General features: G+C 42.1%; 1 protein-coding gene across 6 annotated transcripts in view; it reads left to right on the top strand.

Annotated features, from left to right (window-relative positions):
* The first annotated feature begins 4,058 nt into the window (after nucleotides 1–4,058).
* Nucleotides 4,059–12,345, top strand: part of ERICH2 (glutamate rich 2) — a 31,012-nt gene continuing 22,725 nt past the window's right edge. Inside the window, exons 1-4 of one of the 6 annotated variants that reach the window (XM_028750026.2) lie at nucleotides 4,059–4,218; nucleotides 4,336–4,384; nucleotides 8,800–8,833; nucleotides 11,368–11,404. In XM_028750026.2, coding sequence (XP_028605859.2) covers nucleotides 4,211–4,218; nucleotides 4,336–4,384; nucleotides 8,800–8,833; nucleotides 11,368–11,404 — 128 coding nt within the window. In that variant the 5' untranslated portion in view covers nucleotides 4,059–4,210. The remainder of the gene's footprint in view (nucleotides 4,219–4,335; nucleotides 4,385–8,799; nucleotides 8,834–11,367; nucleotides 11,405–12,345) is intronic. The other 5 variants (XM_028750033.2, XM_028750062.2, XM_028750053.2 and 2 more) reach the window with 5 other exon arrangements.

Raw genomic sequence — 12,345 nt, 5'->3', positions numbered from 1 at the left:
AACCAAAGCCAGCCATGACACAAAATAAGTAAGACTGTACTTGGTTCCTAACATCTTGCTTTGTTAGGGCAAAATCTCGTGGGAGGGCCACCACATGTTTGGTACAAACGGTTATTATCTTTTGACAAAGGCATTTGTGAGTGAACACACTGGCCATATTACAAAAACGAAGAACCCATCGGTTTTCCTGGCATCTGAGAGATATATTTCTCTTTTTTGGACGCTGTTCTTGGATGCTTCCTGTTTTCAGGATGTTTTCCTCAGAAGATTCCCTTCTGGTCCCCAGACCCCAGCATTGCCTCTCATTCCCTGGAAAGCCACTGTGGCTGCTTTCTTACACAGGCACCAAGTCAGCCCCCCAAAAATGCTGAACTTACTGCTACAGGAAATTAATTAGATTTCCTCCCCCAAAAAACTATTCGCTTTCGCCACACCTTTGTTTGGTCTGCAAGTAGATAACAAGGTCCACTGAACAAGTGGATTTTCCCATTCACATTAATGAATTTCTTTGTGTACATACCCATTTGCGCTGATGGAGCTGCCCCATGAATGTGACAAACGTGCTTGAAAATAAGTGTACCCTGTACCCAGGAATGGATTAAGACATTTAGAGGTTCTTAAATACTGAAAAGATTCTGGTGCTCCCCCATATGTAATTCAACATGAAAACAATACTAAATGGTAACGTTTTCTTTTTCAAAATGGCACAAAACTTGCATGGGTGCTGAAATGTATGTGCTCGTAGTGGAACCCTGAAAGGGCTTTTATATAGTGGTAAAGGTAAAGGGACCCCTGACCATTAGGTCCAGCCGTGGCCAACTCTGGGATTGCGGCGCTCATCTCGCTTTATTGGCCGAGGGAGCCGCCGTTTGTCCGCAGACAGCTTCCGGGTCATGTGGCCAGCATGACTAAGCCGCTTCTGGTGAACCAGAGCAGCGCACGGAAACGCCGTTTACCTTCCCGCCAGAGTAGTACCTATTTATCTACTTGCACTTTTTGACGTGCTTTCGAACTGCTAGGTTGGCAGGAGCAGGGACCGAGCAACGGGAGCTCACCCCTTCACGGGGATTCGAACTGCCAACCTTCTGATCGACAAGTCCTAGGCTCTGTGTTTTAACCCACAGCACCACCCGCCTCCCTATATAGTGGTACCTCGGGTTAAAAACTTAATTCGTTCTGGAGGTCCATTCTTAACCTGAAACTGTTCTTACCCTGAGGTACCACTTTAGCTAATGGGGCCTCCCGCTGCTGACGCACAACCCGAGGTACCACTGTGTGTGTGTGTATTATTAGTTTTCCAGTAAGTACATCCAATTAACAAATCCATCAAATCATGATCAAATAAAAAATAAAATAAAAAACCAGCCAAATTACAATCCAAATTATTAATTATTGTTTTTTTGGGCTTCCCATACTCTGGAGTCTGGACCTCTGAAGTCCAGTATTTTCATTTCTGCCTTCTTCTCCTGAAAGGGCTTTTGAGGCAGCTGCAGCAAGTGAGTCCCTCTATTTCAGCAGATAAGTGTCCAAATATAGTGAAGGAGAAGCAGGAGTCAGTGCCCTGGGTTCTGCTGGCTTTCAGACATCTAGCTGGGACATATCGCTCAGATGGTTGGACCATGGTACTGATAGTACTGATAGTACCAAAGTTGCAGGTTCAATACCCATCAGGGACTGCTGCAAATTCTGACAATGAGGGAGTTGCATCTTCAGAGTCCCATCCAATTCTATGATTCTACAAATGATATTCAGCATACTAAGTGTGATCTGAATGAGTGGTTCAGAAAGGGACTTAATGGCTAAATGAACCCTTTTTGCATTGAAGCCTGGAGTGCCATATAAACAAAAGCTTCAAAGCAGAGTCCAACATTGAAGTGTCATTCCTCACTTCCTATACTTCGTATGAGACAGGGTCAAAGTGAGAGGATTTTCTTTTATAAAGATAGAGGGTATCATTCACTTTTCAGCTGGTTTTATTAGACCTAAATATGAGCAACGTGCTCCTCTCCTGAGGACTACATATTACAATTAATTTTGGATCATATTGATTGGATTGCAAAAGGTCGTTCCCTCCACTGCAGTGACCAACTTAACTCTTTAGGCTATCTTTTCCCCATCAGTTCTCAAACAAGCTCCCTTGCAAAGTGAACCAAACTGAAGCAATTTTTGAAATTATTGTGCTAATTGGGAAACTGCCACTCAATTCTCCCACGAAGATTCCCAAAGTCCAAGCCTAAGCAATTTGTAAAACTCTAGATGCCACCTAATGAGGACCTAAGATTGAATAAACAAGCATTTGAGCTCATCCCAAATCAAAGCATATGGACATAGCAGTCAGCAGAACTGCATTGAAGAGCTATGCAAGGAAAATTGTCTACATATTTTTATTTTATGTAGTCATAAAGCCAGATGGTAAAAAGGGTTTAAACCTTTGTCCCAAGCCCTCACAGTGTATGTGCATTGATGGGGGTCAGGGAATTCTCAACGCCACCCTACATCCTATTTTCAATACAGGCAGAGATCAACTTGTCAGATTGAGTCTTGTTATTTTCTAGGTATGAAAAAGTTCATTTCATCCTGATCCAGGATCTCTGTTTCTTGGAATGGACCTCTGGCTACATCTAAGCACAGTTTCGAATGAATACTGTTTTTGTGAAAAAAGTTGCCCGCTGCCCTGATCTTGTATATGACTTGAAGGACATGACCTATCAGACATGTGAGAAATCTAGTGAAATTGTCATACATATGAATCATGTTTCATTTATTATTATTATTATTATTATTATTATTATTATTATTATTATTATTATTATTATTATGCCACACTGCCTGAATTCAAATCCACCCAACGGACAAAGGACCCATAATCTCCACTGCCATTTAAAAACAACTGCAACAAACCCATTTCAATTCCTACCTTGATTATTTATCTAATTGATTTATACACCACCCTTCATCTGAAGAGCCCAGGGCGGTTTACAGTACAAAAACCCATAATATAACAACAAACAGAACAATACTTATTGCCAGTGCTTTTTCCCGGGGGGGGGGGTGCAGGGGTACACATACCCATAAACATTTTGTGAATCTTTGTACTTTTGTCCATTTACTGTATTTATTTTTCCCCACTTGAACTATAAAGTGGTGATTTTCCTGAGTCAAAATGAGAGCACACCCCTAAACATTTTTTAAAGAAAAAAAGCACTGCTTATAACCCATGCAATAAAAAATCAGACCACCCCGGCGGTCAGGCAGAAGGAGGCAAGAAGGAATAGATTCTGGGTATCCTGAAAAAGCAGGACATGGTTGCTTTATATTTAAACTTATTTCTGTTGCGTTTTTACTTCTGGGGAGGAAAAGAGGCGCATAGGAGAGGATTTGCCTCAAGTCCCAGGCACTCAGGCGGGCGAGCACCGTGTGCAGCAAAACGTCTCGGGCAGTTTACTATGCTGTAGTATTGCATATTGTGTGTTTCGCGTGATGTCAGGCTGCCCTGTAAAATTTTAAAAAGACAAATTTAAAATGCCGACCATCCCTTTTTTTTGCATGCCTAGAAGGTAGAATGTTCAATGTAAGAAACTCAAAAGTTGCATGTTTAAAAAATGTTTAGGTTTTTAGTTTTGGGTTTTTTTTAAAAAAATTGTGTTCTTTGTGAATTTGCTTATTGCGCTGTTTTCAATGGTGCTTAGTAGGATAAATGCATTGGTGAGGCAAACATAGTGCCAACAGGAGGCAACTTTCCAGTCGTATGTGTCATACAGCCTTTGAAGGGACCGTGTGCTTTGCTCAAAATGAAATAAAAAACCGGTAAAATTCAAAAAAAATAATAATATCCAGTATGCACGAGCATTACACGTGTACGCCCACCCAGCTCGCCGAAAACCGGGGACATGTGAGCAACGAGAGTGGGGGGGGGGGGTTCTCTCCGTCGTCTTAGTTTAACGCTGCTTGTCTCTGCTGGCTCCTTTTGCCGCTGCTTGTCAAGGCCGCTTCTCCTCGCAGGTGGGAACCATTTCGCCCCGCCCCTCCGTTCCCGCCCGGCCCCCTTTTCCAGGCGGCCCGGAGGCTTGACAAAGCGGCGCTTGCTGCGCGTTGCTATGGTGACGTCGCGGCCTGCCTGCGGCCTGTGGACGCTCCGTCGGCGCTGGCAGTGGAGCGTCCTTTGCGTTGCCCCAGTCAGTTGAATGAGCCCAGGTAGCTCGGCCGCGCCATGAACAGGTAGCCTAGCACCAGCACTGCTTTTTTGTTTTTGCGTCGAGGGGGTTTCGAGGATATGGCGCAGCGCGGCTCTAGAGTCTAACCCTCTCCTTCTTCTTCCCTCCGCCCCCTATCTAGGTTTAATATTGTCTTGGGCCAGGGGATACCCAGGCCGACAGCCCCCAAGGTAGGAGACCCCACCCCACATATTTAAAGGTGTCCTTCCTTTTTAACCTGTAGCCCTTAATAAAAGCTGCTATAATAATAATAATAATAGACAACAACGACAGTGCAGTTCAGTGGGAAAGCTAGCTGCTGCTGCTACACCGCCACCGCCAAGGAAAACACCGTGTTTTTAATTATTGTAGCAATAACAACAACAACAACAAATTCTTGACAACAACGACAATGCAATTCAGCGGGGGAAATGGCTGCTGTTGCACCACCACCACCACCAAAGAAACCTATTCTTGAGAGGAATCCTATTTGGAATAAGGGAATTTCCCTTTTTAAAAAGGGGGAAATTGACAGCTGTGCAAGGAAAATGCAGTGTTTTTAATTATTGTAGCAACAACAACAACAAATTCTTGACAACAATGACAATGCAATTCAGCGGGGGAAATGGCTGCTGCTGCTGCACCACCACCGCCAAGGAAAATGCCGTGTTTTTTAATTATTGTAGCAACAAGCAGAATAAATTCAGCAAGTGCCGCCTTCCTCTCTGTTGGCAGCACCACCATGCTGAGGAGTTCTTCCCGCCGCCTGTTCACGTTCTCCCTGTTAGAAGCACAGCAGCCCTGCAAGCGATGAACAAAAGAAACATTGAGATGTCTAGTGCAGCCTTTTTCAACGTCGGGCCCCCTGATATTGTTGGACTACAAATCCCATCATCCGTAGCCAGACAGGACAGCAGGCAGGGGTGATGGGAGCGGCGGTCCAACAACGCCTGGGGACCCAAGGTTGAGAAAGGCTGGTCTAGTGGATCTGGTGTGTAACTTCCCTGTCCAGTGTGTAATGTTTTATTGTGTTTTTACTATTTTTTTGTTGGGAGCCACGCAGATTGGCTGCAGCAACCCAGTCAAATGGGTGGCATATATATACATTGCCGTTGTTGTTGTTGTTATTCCAGAATAGGCACCCCTGGGTGTGGGCAGCTGCAGCTCTAGCTCCAGTGAAGGCTTGGTACCACTAACACATCTTATTTTTTTTAGTTTTCTACACAGTTGCTAATAAAATCAGTTTATTTGACAGTTGAGGGTGGTAATGGGAAATAATCTCTTTGCAATCTTATTCATTTTAATATTTGAGATTGAAAAACAGACTTAATTAGTTGTGTATGCTGAGGAGGGTTGCATGGAAATTCTGTTAGTGGTTATGGATTTGGAATCCAGGACTTAGGGATAATGGCCAAACCTTTGCAGTCAAAAGGAAGTGATATGTTTGTGGTGATATTAAGCATATACACATTTATTGATTTACTAGACTTGTATACTACTCCATAGCAGAATACCCTCAGTGGTGCCTGTTTCGCATTCTCCCCCACCCTATTCAAATGTTGGCTGTGGGGCCGCATGAGTCATTAATCAAAGGTTGGTTATGATCTACAAAGCAGTTAAGTTGGCTTGTTCCCATTTGAAATCAAGCCAGGCTTGCTGAATTCAGTTTGCCAACTTAAATGGATTTCAGATTATGTATATGATGATTAGCAGAGGCTCTAGTGTCCTGTAGAAATAACAGCTGTTGCACACGTGATGGGCACTGTATTATATATTACACAAATTTAAATCTGAACACACTGTACTGAGAGAGGAAGACTTACAGCCAAGAGTTCTGATCTTATGGCTTACCTGTTGATGTGACAATAGAGCTGGGGAAGGTCATGTGGCAACCATTAATGAGGTTACTTCTACTTTGAATGCGAAGTGGAGTCTGATTTCCTGAAGAACATCCTGACCCATGCAGAGCAATGTGACTCTAAGTGGATCCTAGAATTATCTTTCCCTGAATATATGCTAATTCCCCAGAGAGGTAGCATTCACAAAAGCTGTTTTGGCTGTTACTACAAAAATTATGCCTCTGCAGTTACATGCTATACCTTAATTGAGGTCCTTAGATGAGCGCTGCATAATATACATTCGCAAAGCAGATATATCAGTGGAGCCATACATCAAAAGTAAAGGTTTTTGTCTTCCATTGTTTTAGATGTAAACATTTTACCTTATCACACATAAGTTTTACCCTTTAAAAGTTGTGAGGAATTATTTCCCTGTTTTAAATAGAATATTAAGCATTATTGCTGTTTGAGATTTCTAATATATCTGTTATATAACAGATACACACACAAAAAATATGTTGGGATATAGGTGATCAATCATATTTTCTTTACTTAAGCCAGGGGTCAGCAACCTTTTTCAGCCATGGGCCAGTCCACCATCCCTCAGACCATGTGGTGGGCCGGACTATATTTTTTTGGGGGGGAATGAACGAATTTCTATGCCCCACAAATAACCCAGAGATGCATTTTAAATAAAAGCACACATTCTACTCACGTAAAAACACGCTGATTCCCAGACTGTCAGCGGGCCAGATTGAGAAGGCGATTGGGCTGCATCCGGCCCACGGGCCTTAGGTTGCCTACCCCTGGCTTAAGCAAACACTTTTACACTAGAAATGGCACAAATTGCATTATTGAAGAAGTGCAACATCCATTACAGCCTAGTTGCTGCTATGTTCACCCACATTTTATGCTAGCTATGTTAATTATATGGAAATTAAATATGGAAATTAACAACTGTCTGTCACTTATGTTTCCATGGCAGCCTACACTGCTGAACAAGTAGGCCATTTCTGGTTATGATTCTTTCTGTCTCTTAAAAATGATAAAGCTGTTGAAATTTAGGAATTTGAAGGTAAGGACAAGAAACTTGCGCACAATCCTGGAGCATGCAAGGCAGCCAGTGTTGGAAATTCAGGAAAGACTTTCCATGGTCTGATGAACAAAATGATTTTGAAAGCAGAGCGATTGGTAGAAGCAGAGGGCCAAAGTGAGATAATGAAAGACCAAAGAGGAGAAAACTAGTAGTCAAGGCAAAAAAAAATATTGCCAGCTTGATGTGACTCAGTGTTCTGTCAAAGAGGCAGATAGAAAGGACTATGTTTTTGTAATGCTGTAAAGAGAGAATTGACCTGGTATTGTGATGGCCTAAATAGGCGTGTTTGTCAAGGAAGGAAGGAAGTCAAAGATAAAACCAAGGATTTTAACTGAAATCATTTGACATTAGGATGACATGTATTCCATATTCTTATGTCTTTTTCTGTTCAACCAGTAATTATCTGTATAGAGTAAGTGTACTGTCAGCACTTCAGCATCAGTTACATTTTTTCACAATTCCGTTGATTGTAACCTTATCTTAAAAATTGGTATATATTCTATACTGAAATTATTTGGTTCCAACTGTCTGTTGAAACTCTTTTAGTATGCTGAGTAAGGCAGTGTTAAGGGAGTGAATCTAGCAGACTTTACCAGTTGCAATCACACACAGAGTGATGCTTGTAGGTAAGAAAAATAAAAAAGGACTTTATGGTATGAAATACGTACTTGGATAGAAGAGTTCCTAATTCTAGTCTAACTAGTCTGTAGTAGAACAAGGCAGCTGTGGTGGCTCCTTTTTCCCTTGGAGGATGTTTCCAGCATGATGTCTCATTTTGAGGTCTAAGAGAGAAGTGAAAGTAACAGGAAGTTGTAAAACAGAGCACAACCTGAGAATATCAGTCTAAACGTAACGTCAAAAGAGATGGAGGGAGCTCAGGAAATCTGGAGGTCCCTAACCCTTTCTGTCTTAAACCATGCCAAACCCTTCTGCATGCTGAGTTGCACCCAAATTTCCAACACTCCCCAATTCACATTTAGAAACAAAAAATATAATATTGTTTCAGATGCAAGGTGTTGTTAACAACCATGTGGCAGGGGGTGGGGAGGAGATTAGGAGTCAGGTCTTTTTGATACCTGAAGAACTCACAATTTGCAGAGAAAGGCATTCATCACTACACTAGTGGCCAAAATTGTGGAAACCTTTTGGGGAAAGTGTATTTCCGAGGTTTGATGGCTCATAACAACCCCCCCTTTTTTTTAGTAATACCATAAAATGATATATCAATAGAAAGATAATTTAATGAAGAATGTAATGCAACAACGTTTGTTCAGTTATCTGTATTCTATCAAAAGTTATAGCCAAATAACCAGAAAAACTGAAGCACAGCTTGCTTAGGTTGATATGCAGTAGTTTCCCTTCATTTGAATGTAGCCAAAGAGTATGAGTGTTTAGAGAGCCAATCAGGTGTTCTGAGCCATCAAACCTCAGAAATACACTTTTTTCAGAATGTTTCCACAATTTTGGCCACTAGTGTACTTTGGTGTGTCTTTTTATATATTTCTTCCTTTTGTGAATGCTCCCTACTTAGTTTCAGTAAAAAGTCAACTAAGAAACAGTGTTTGGAAACTTTCTGGGGCCATACTTCATTGTATATAATATATTCATCTTATTTGCTCCTAGTAAGCTTCTTAAAAATGCCATTTGGAATCTTTCCTCTACATCTTTTTAGGTTTCTGGAATGATGGAAGTGATTGCTCCTGAAGGTATTTGCATTAAACAATGCATTTGAAAGTACTTTCTTAGAGCTCCTTATATTCTAAAAAACTAACAAACAAACCCTACCCTCTTCCTTTTAAGCCTTTTTCCTTTTAAAAAAAAGTCATAAGAATTCTTAATAGGTTCCCCCCCCCCCCTTCTTAATGGTTTTATCGATATTTCAGAGCTAAGAGTGCAACCTTATACTTGTCCACTTGGAAGTAAGTCCCATTAAGGCTGTGTACACATTACCAGCTTAAAAAGCAGCTGTGTCGTTACTTTTCTCAATTCAGATCAAAGCTGGGTTGGAGGGGGGATGCATCAAAATGCAGTATTTCATAAAAAATGACAAGATAGATATGTGGATAACACCATGTGCACACCACTTTCCAAACCAGTGATGGGAGTGCTGTGCATGCAGAGCAAATGGGACTGAGTACACAGCTTTGAGTTAAATGGTGCCTACTTACAGAAGTGTATATAGAACTACAGCGGGCTGCAACTGGATAGCCACTGCCTTGGAAACAAACCTTGTTTAACTCAATGGGCCTTACTTTTGAGTACACATGTAGAGGATTGCATTCTAATAGAAGTTATTGGCTTGAATGTGCCCATTTTTACCTGTGAATTGTGAAATTGCTATTCCTGTTCTGTGGAGAGTTGTGCTACTCAATGAAAACATGTGCACAGCAAATGTTTCATCGTCCTTCTCTTAAATAAGAGCCACACATCCTGTGTTGTGTTTTAAATCACAGAAATTCCCCTGCATCCAAGTCACTTCCATATATTGAAATGTAATGTAGCCAGGGTTTATATACATAGTTTCCCAAATTAGTTTTTAGCCACGGGGTATTGTTAGTCTCATGACACAAACTGTAACAAATAAAAGATTTATACTTCTATGGTAGGCATGGATATATTAGTCAAGCTGTACCAAGGATGGCAAAGTTTAGAAGAGAAGTGGAGATAAAAAAATGTGGCTTAATTGTGCATATCCCCCAACCCTAATCAGGAGGCAGACACATGGAAGAAGATAAAACACAGAAGCAGGGCTGTCAGGAACCATACTGTGCCTTTGGAGCTTCACAGTTAATTCCAGTTCCTACCCTTGGACATTGATTCTGGGTCAGAGGAACAGGGACATCAGCCATAGGCCTCAGAGAGCACAGAGGTGACTGCAGAAGGTACAGTGAATAGAAGGATTTCTGCCACTTCCCAAAGGAAGAAGAGAGGTGTGGTGGTGGTTGGTGACTTTCTGCTCAGGGAGACAGAGATAGTGATGTGTGGACCTGATAGAATGTCCCAGGAGGTGCGCTTTCTTCTAGCTCAGGGACATCAAGCCAAAGTTGTTGGGCTTTTTAGGGGGGCGCACTCCATAAATTGCTAAACAAGTAGTAATTATGACAGCGGTAACTCCTTCTTCCATTCTTGTAACCGTGCGCAAATGAAGGACAGAGCAAGAGGGGGATGCTCCTTTCCCCTGCGGAGGAATATGAGCCCACAATCGACTGCTATCAACCAGGGATCAACCTGTTGATTGCGGTCGACCAGTTGGACATCCCTATTCTAGGTGCAATGATTCAACATGTGACAGAGAGGCTGCCAACTCTCATCGAGCCCACTGACCATTACCCTTTTCTTTTGATCCATGTGGATACAAAATGATACTGACAGACACAGTCTTCAATGTGTTGCAAGGGACTATGAGACTCTGGGTGGGAAGCTGAAAGGATCCTGTGGCACAAGTGGTTATTTCATCATGCCTTCCTGTTGAAGGTCATGGCCCAGGAAGAGAAAGAAAAATACTGGAAGTAAATAACTGACTGCACAGATAGTGTCATTGGGAAAGATTTGGCTTCCTGGACCATGGTCTCCACTTCCATGAAGAAGGACTTCTGGCAAGAGATGGGTTGCACCTGACAGCAGTTGGCAAAAATGTGTTAGGAATCTCACAAACTTTATCAGGAGAGCTTTAAACTGAATCCCGAGGGGGAAGGAGACAATATTTCAGAGCACAGGGGGACACAAAATACTGGGGATAATAACTTTATTGGTGTACAGGAACCTGCTTATGGGCAGGGGGGGAAACCAAGAAGGAAGCAGCTTGAGGGAATGACTTGTTCCCATTTTCTCTATACTAGTGCATAGGGCATGGGGAATAAACAAGATGAACTTGAGCTCTGGCATTACTGAAACCTGGTGGGATGAGATACAGGACTGCAATGTAGTAATTGAGGAATATAACTTATTCAAAAGCAATAGACCAAACAGGAAGGGAAGAGGAGTAGCGTTGAATGTAAAGGATGTGTGTACCTGTGAGGAGATCCATGACCTGGAGCAGGAGAGTATAGGGAGAGCATTTTGATAAAAAGTTTTAGGGGAGGGAAACAATATGTCTCCTAAGATTTTTTTAAAAAATTAAATGCATCTCAAAAGTTTATCAGTTTAATGTTATACTCTGTCATGCTGAATCTATACGTTGAAAACATGCAGGTTTGGTTTAAGGAGATCATGCAAAATACACTCAAACTTTTTGTTTTAGATGGATTTGTCCTAGAAACACGTTTGCCTTTGCCAAGGTAAGGAAAGGGAGATTGGGTTCTTGCCATTGTTCAGTTTATCCCTCTGAGAATTTGTGATCACACCCCAACCTTCCCAGTTTCAGCAAGGTGGTGGCCTTACATGCATATCCTAGGACAGGCTTCCTCAAACTTGGCCCTCCAGATGTTTTTGGCCTACAACTCCCATGATCCCTAGCTAGCAGGACCAGTGGTCAGGGATGATGGGAATTGTAGTCTCAAAACATCTGAAGGGCCGAGTTTAAGAAAGCCTGTCCTAGGATATTTTGGTCTCCTCTTTCCCTGCATTCTTTTATAAGGCACTAGCAGCTCTGTCCTCCTGACCATCTCTACAAGTTGAAAATAAGGCCACGTACACATTGCCAGCTTAAATTTAGTTGGGGTTTTGTGTTTGTGTATGCTGTATATTTCAGTTCAGTTCAAATTTACACATCATTGTGAGCATCACTACTCTTTGATTTGTTTCCACTTCACCCCCTGTCCATCCACACCAGTGGGCAGAGATGGGGGAGGGATGTCTTCACCTGATCGACTTCTCCATCCCTCCACCCACCCTCAACTCCTAATCATGAAGCTTTCCTCCCTTCAACCCTGTCCCCCTACAAATCATCCTCATGCAGCCTACTTCCAAAATAAGTGTAGAAGCTTAAGAAATCAGCCTGATGGTGGAGCCTTGTACACAACTACTCAGAAGTACTCCTCATTTAGTTCAATGAGGCTTACTCTCAAGCAGGGCTAGGAGTACATCTTAAGGTGGCAAACCTAACACCTCCTACCTGAGAGTAAGCCCAACTGAATTCACTAAGTCTGAGCAGGCATGGTTAGGATCATGCTATTAATCTAAAGTGCCAGAAAACTCATTTACTACAGGGTAGTGCGAAAATACTGTTGAAGTGGGTATCTATTTTTAATGAGTAGGATAAAATAAAACTCTTAAATTA

This window comes from Podarcis muralis, chromosome 1, assembly GCF_964188315.1.
Source record: "Podarcis muralis chromosome 1, rPodMur119.hap1.1, whole genome shotgun sequence".
Lineage (NCBI taxonomy): Eukaryota > Metazoa > Chordata > Lepidosauria > Squamata > Lacertidae > Podarcis > Podarcis muralis.
Note: the sequence above shows the minus strand (reverse complement) of the source record. Positions and strands in the feature narration are given on the sequence as shown.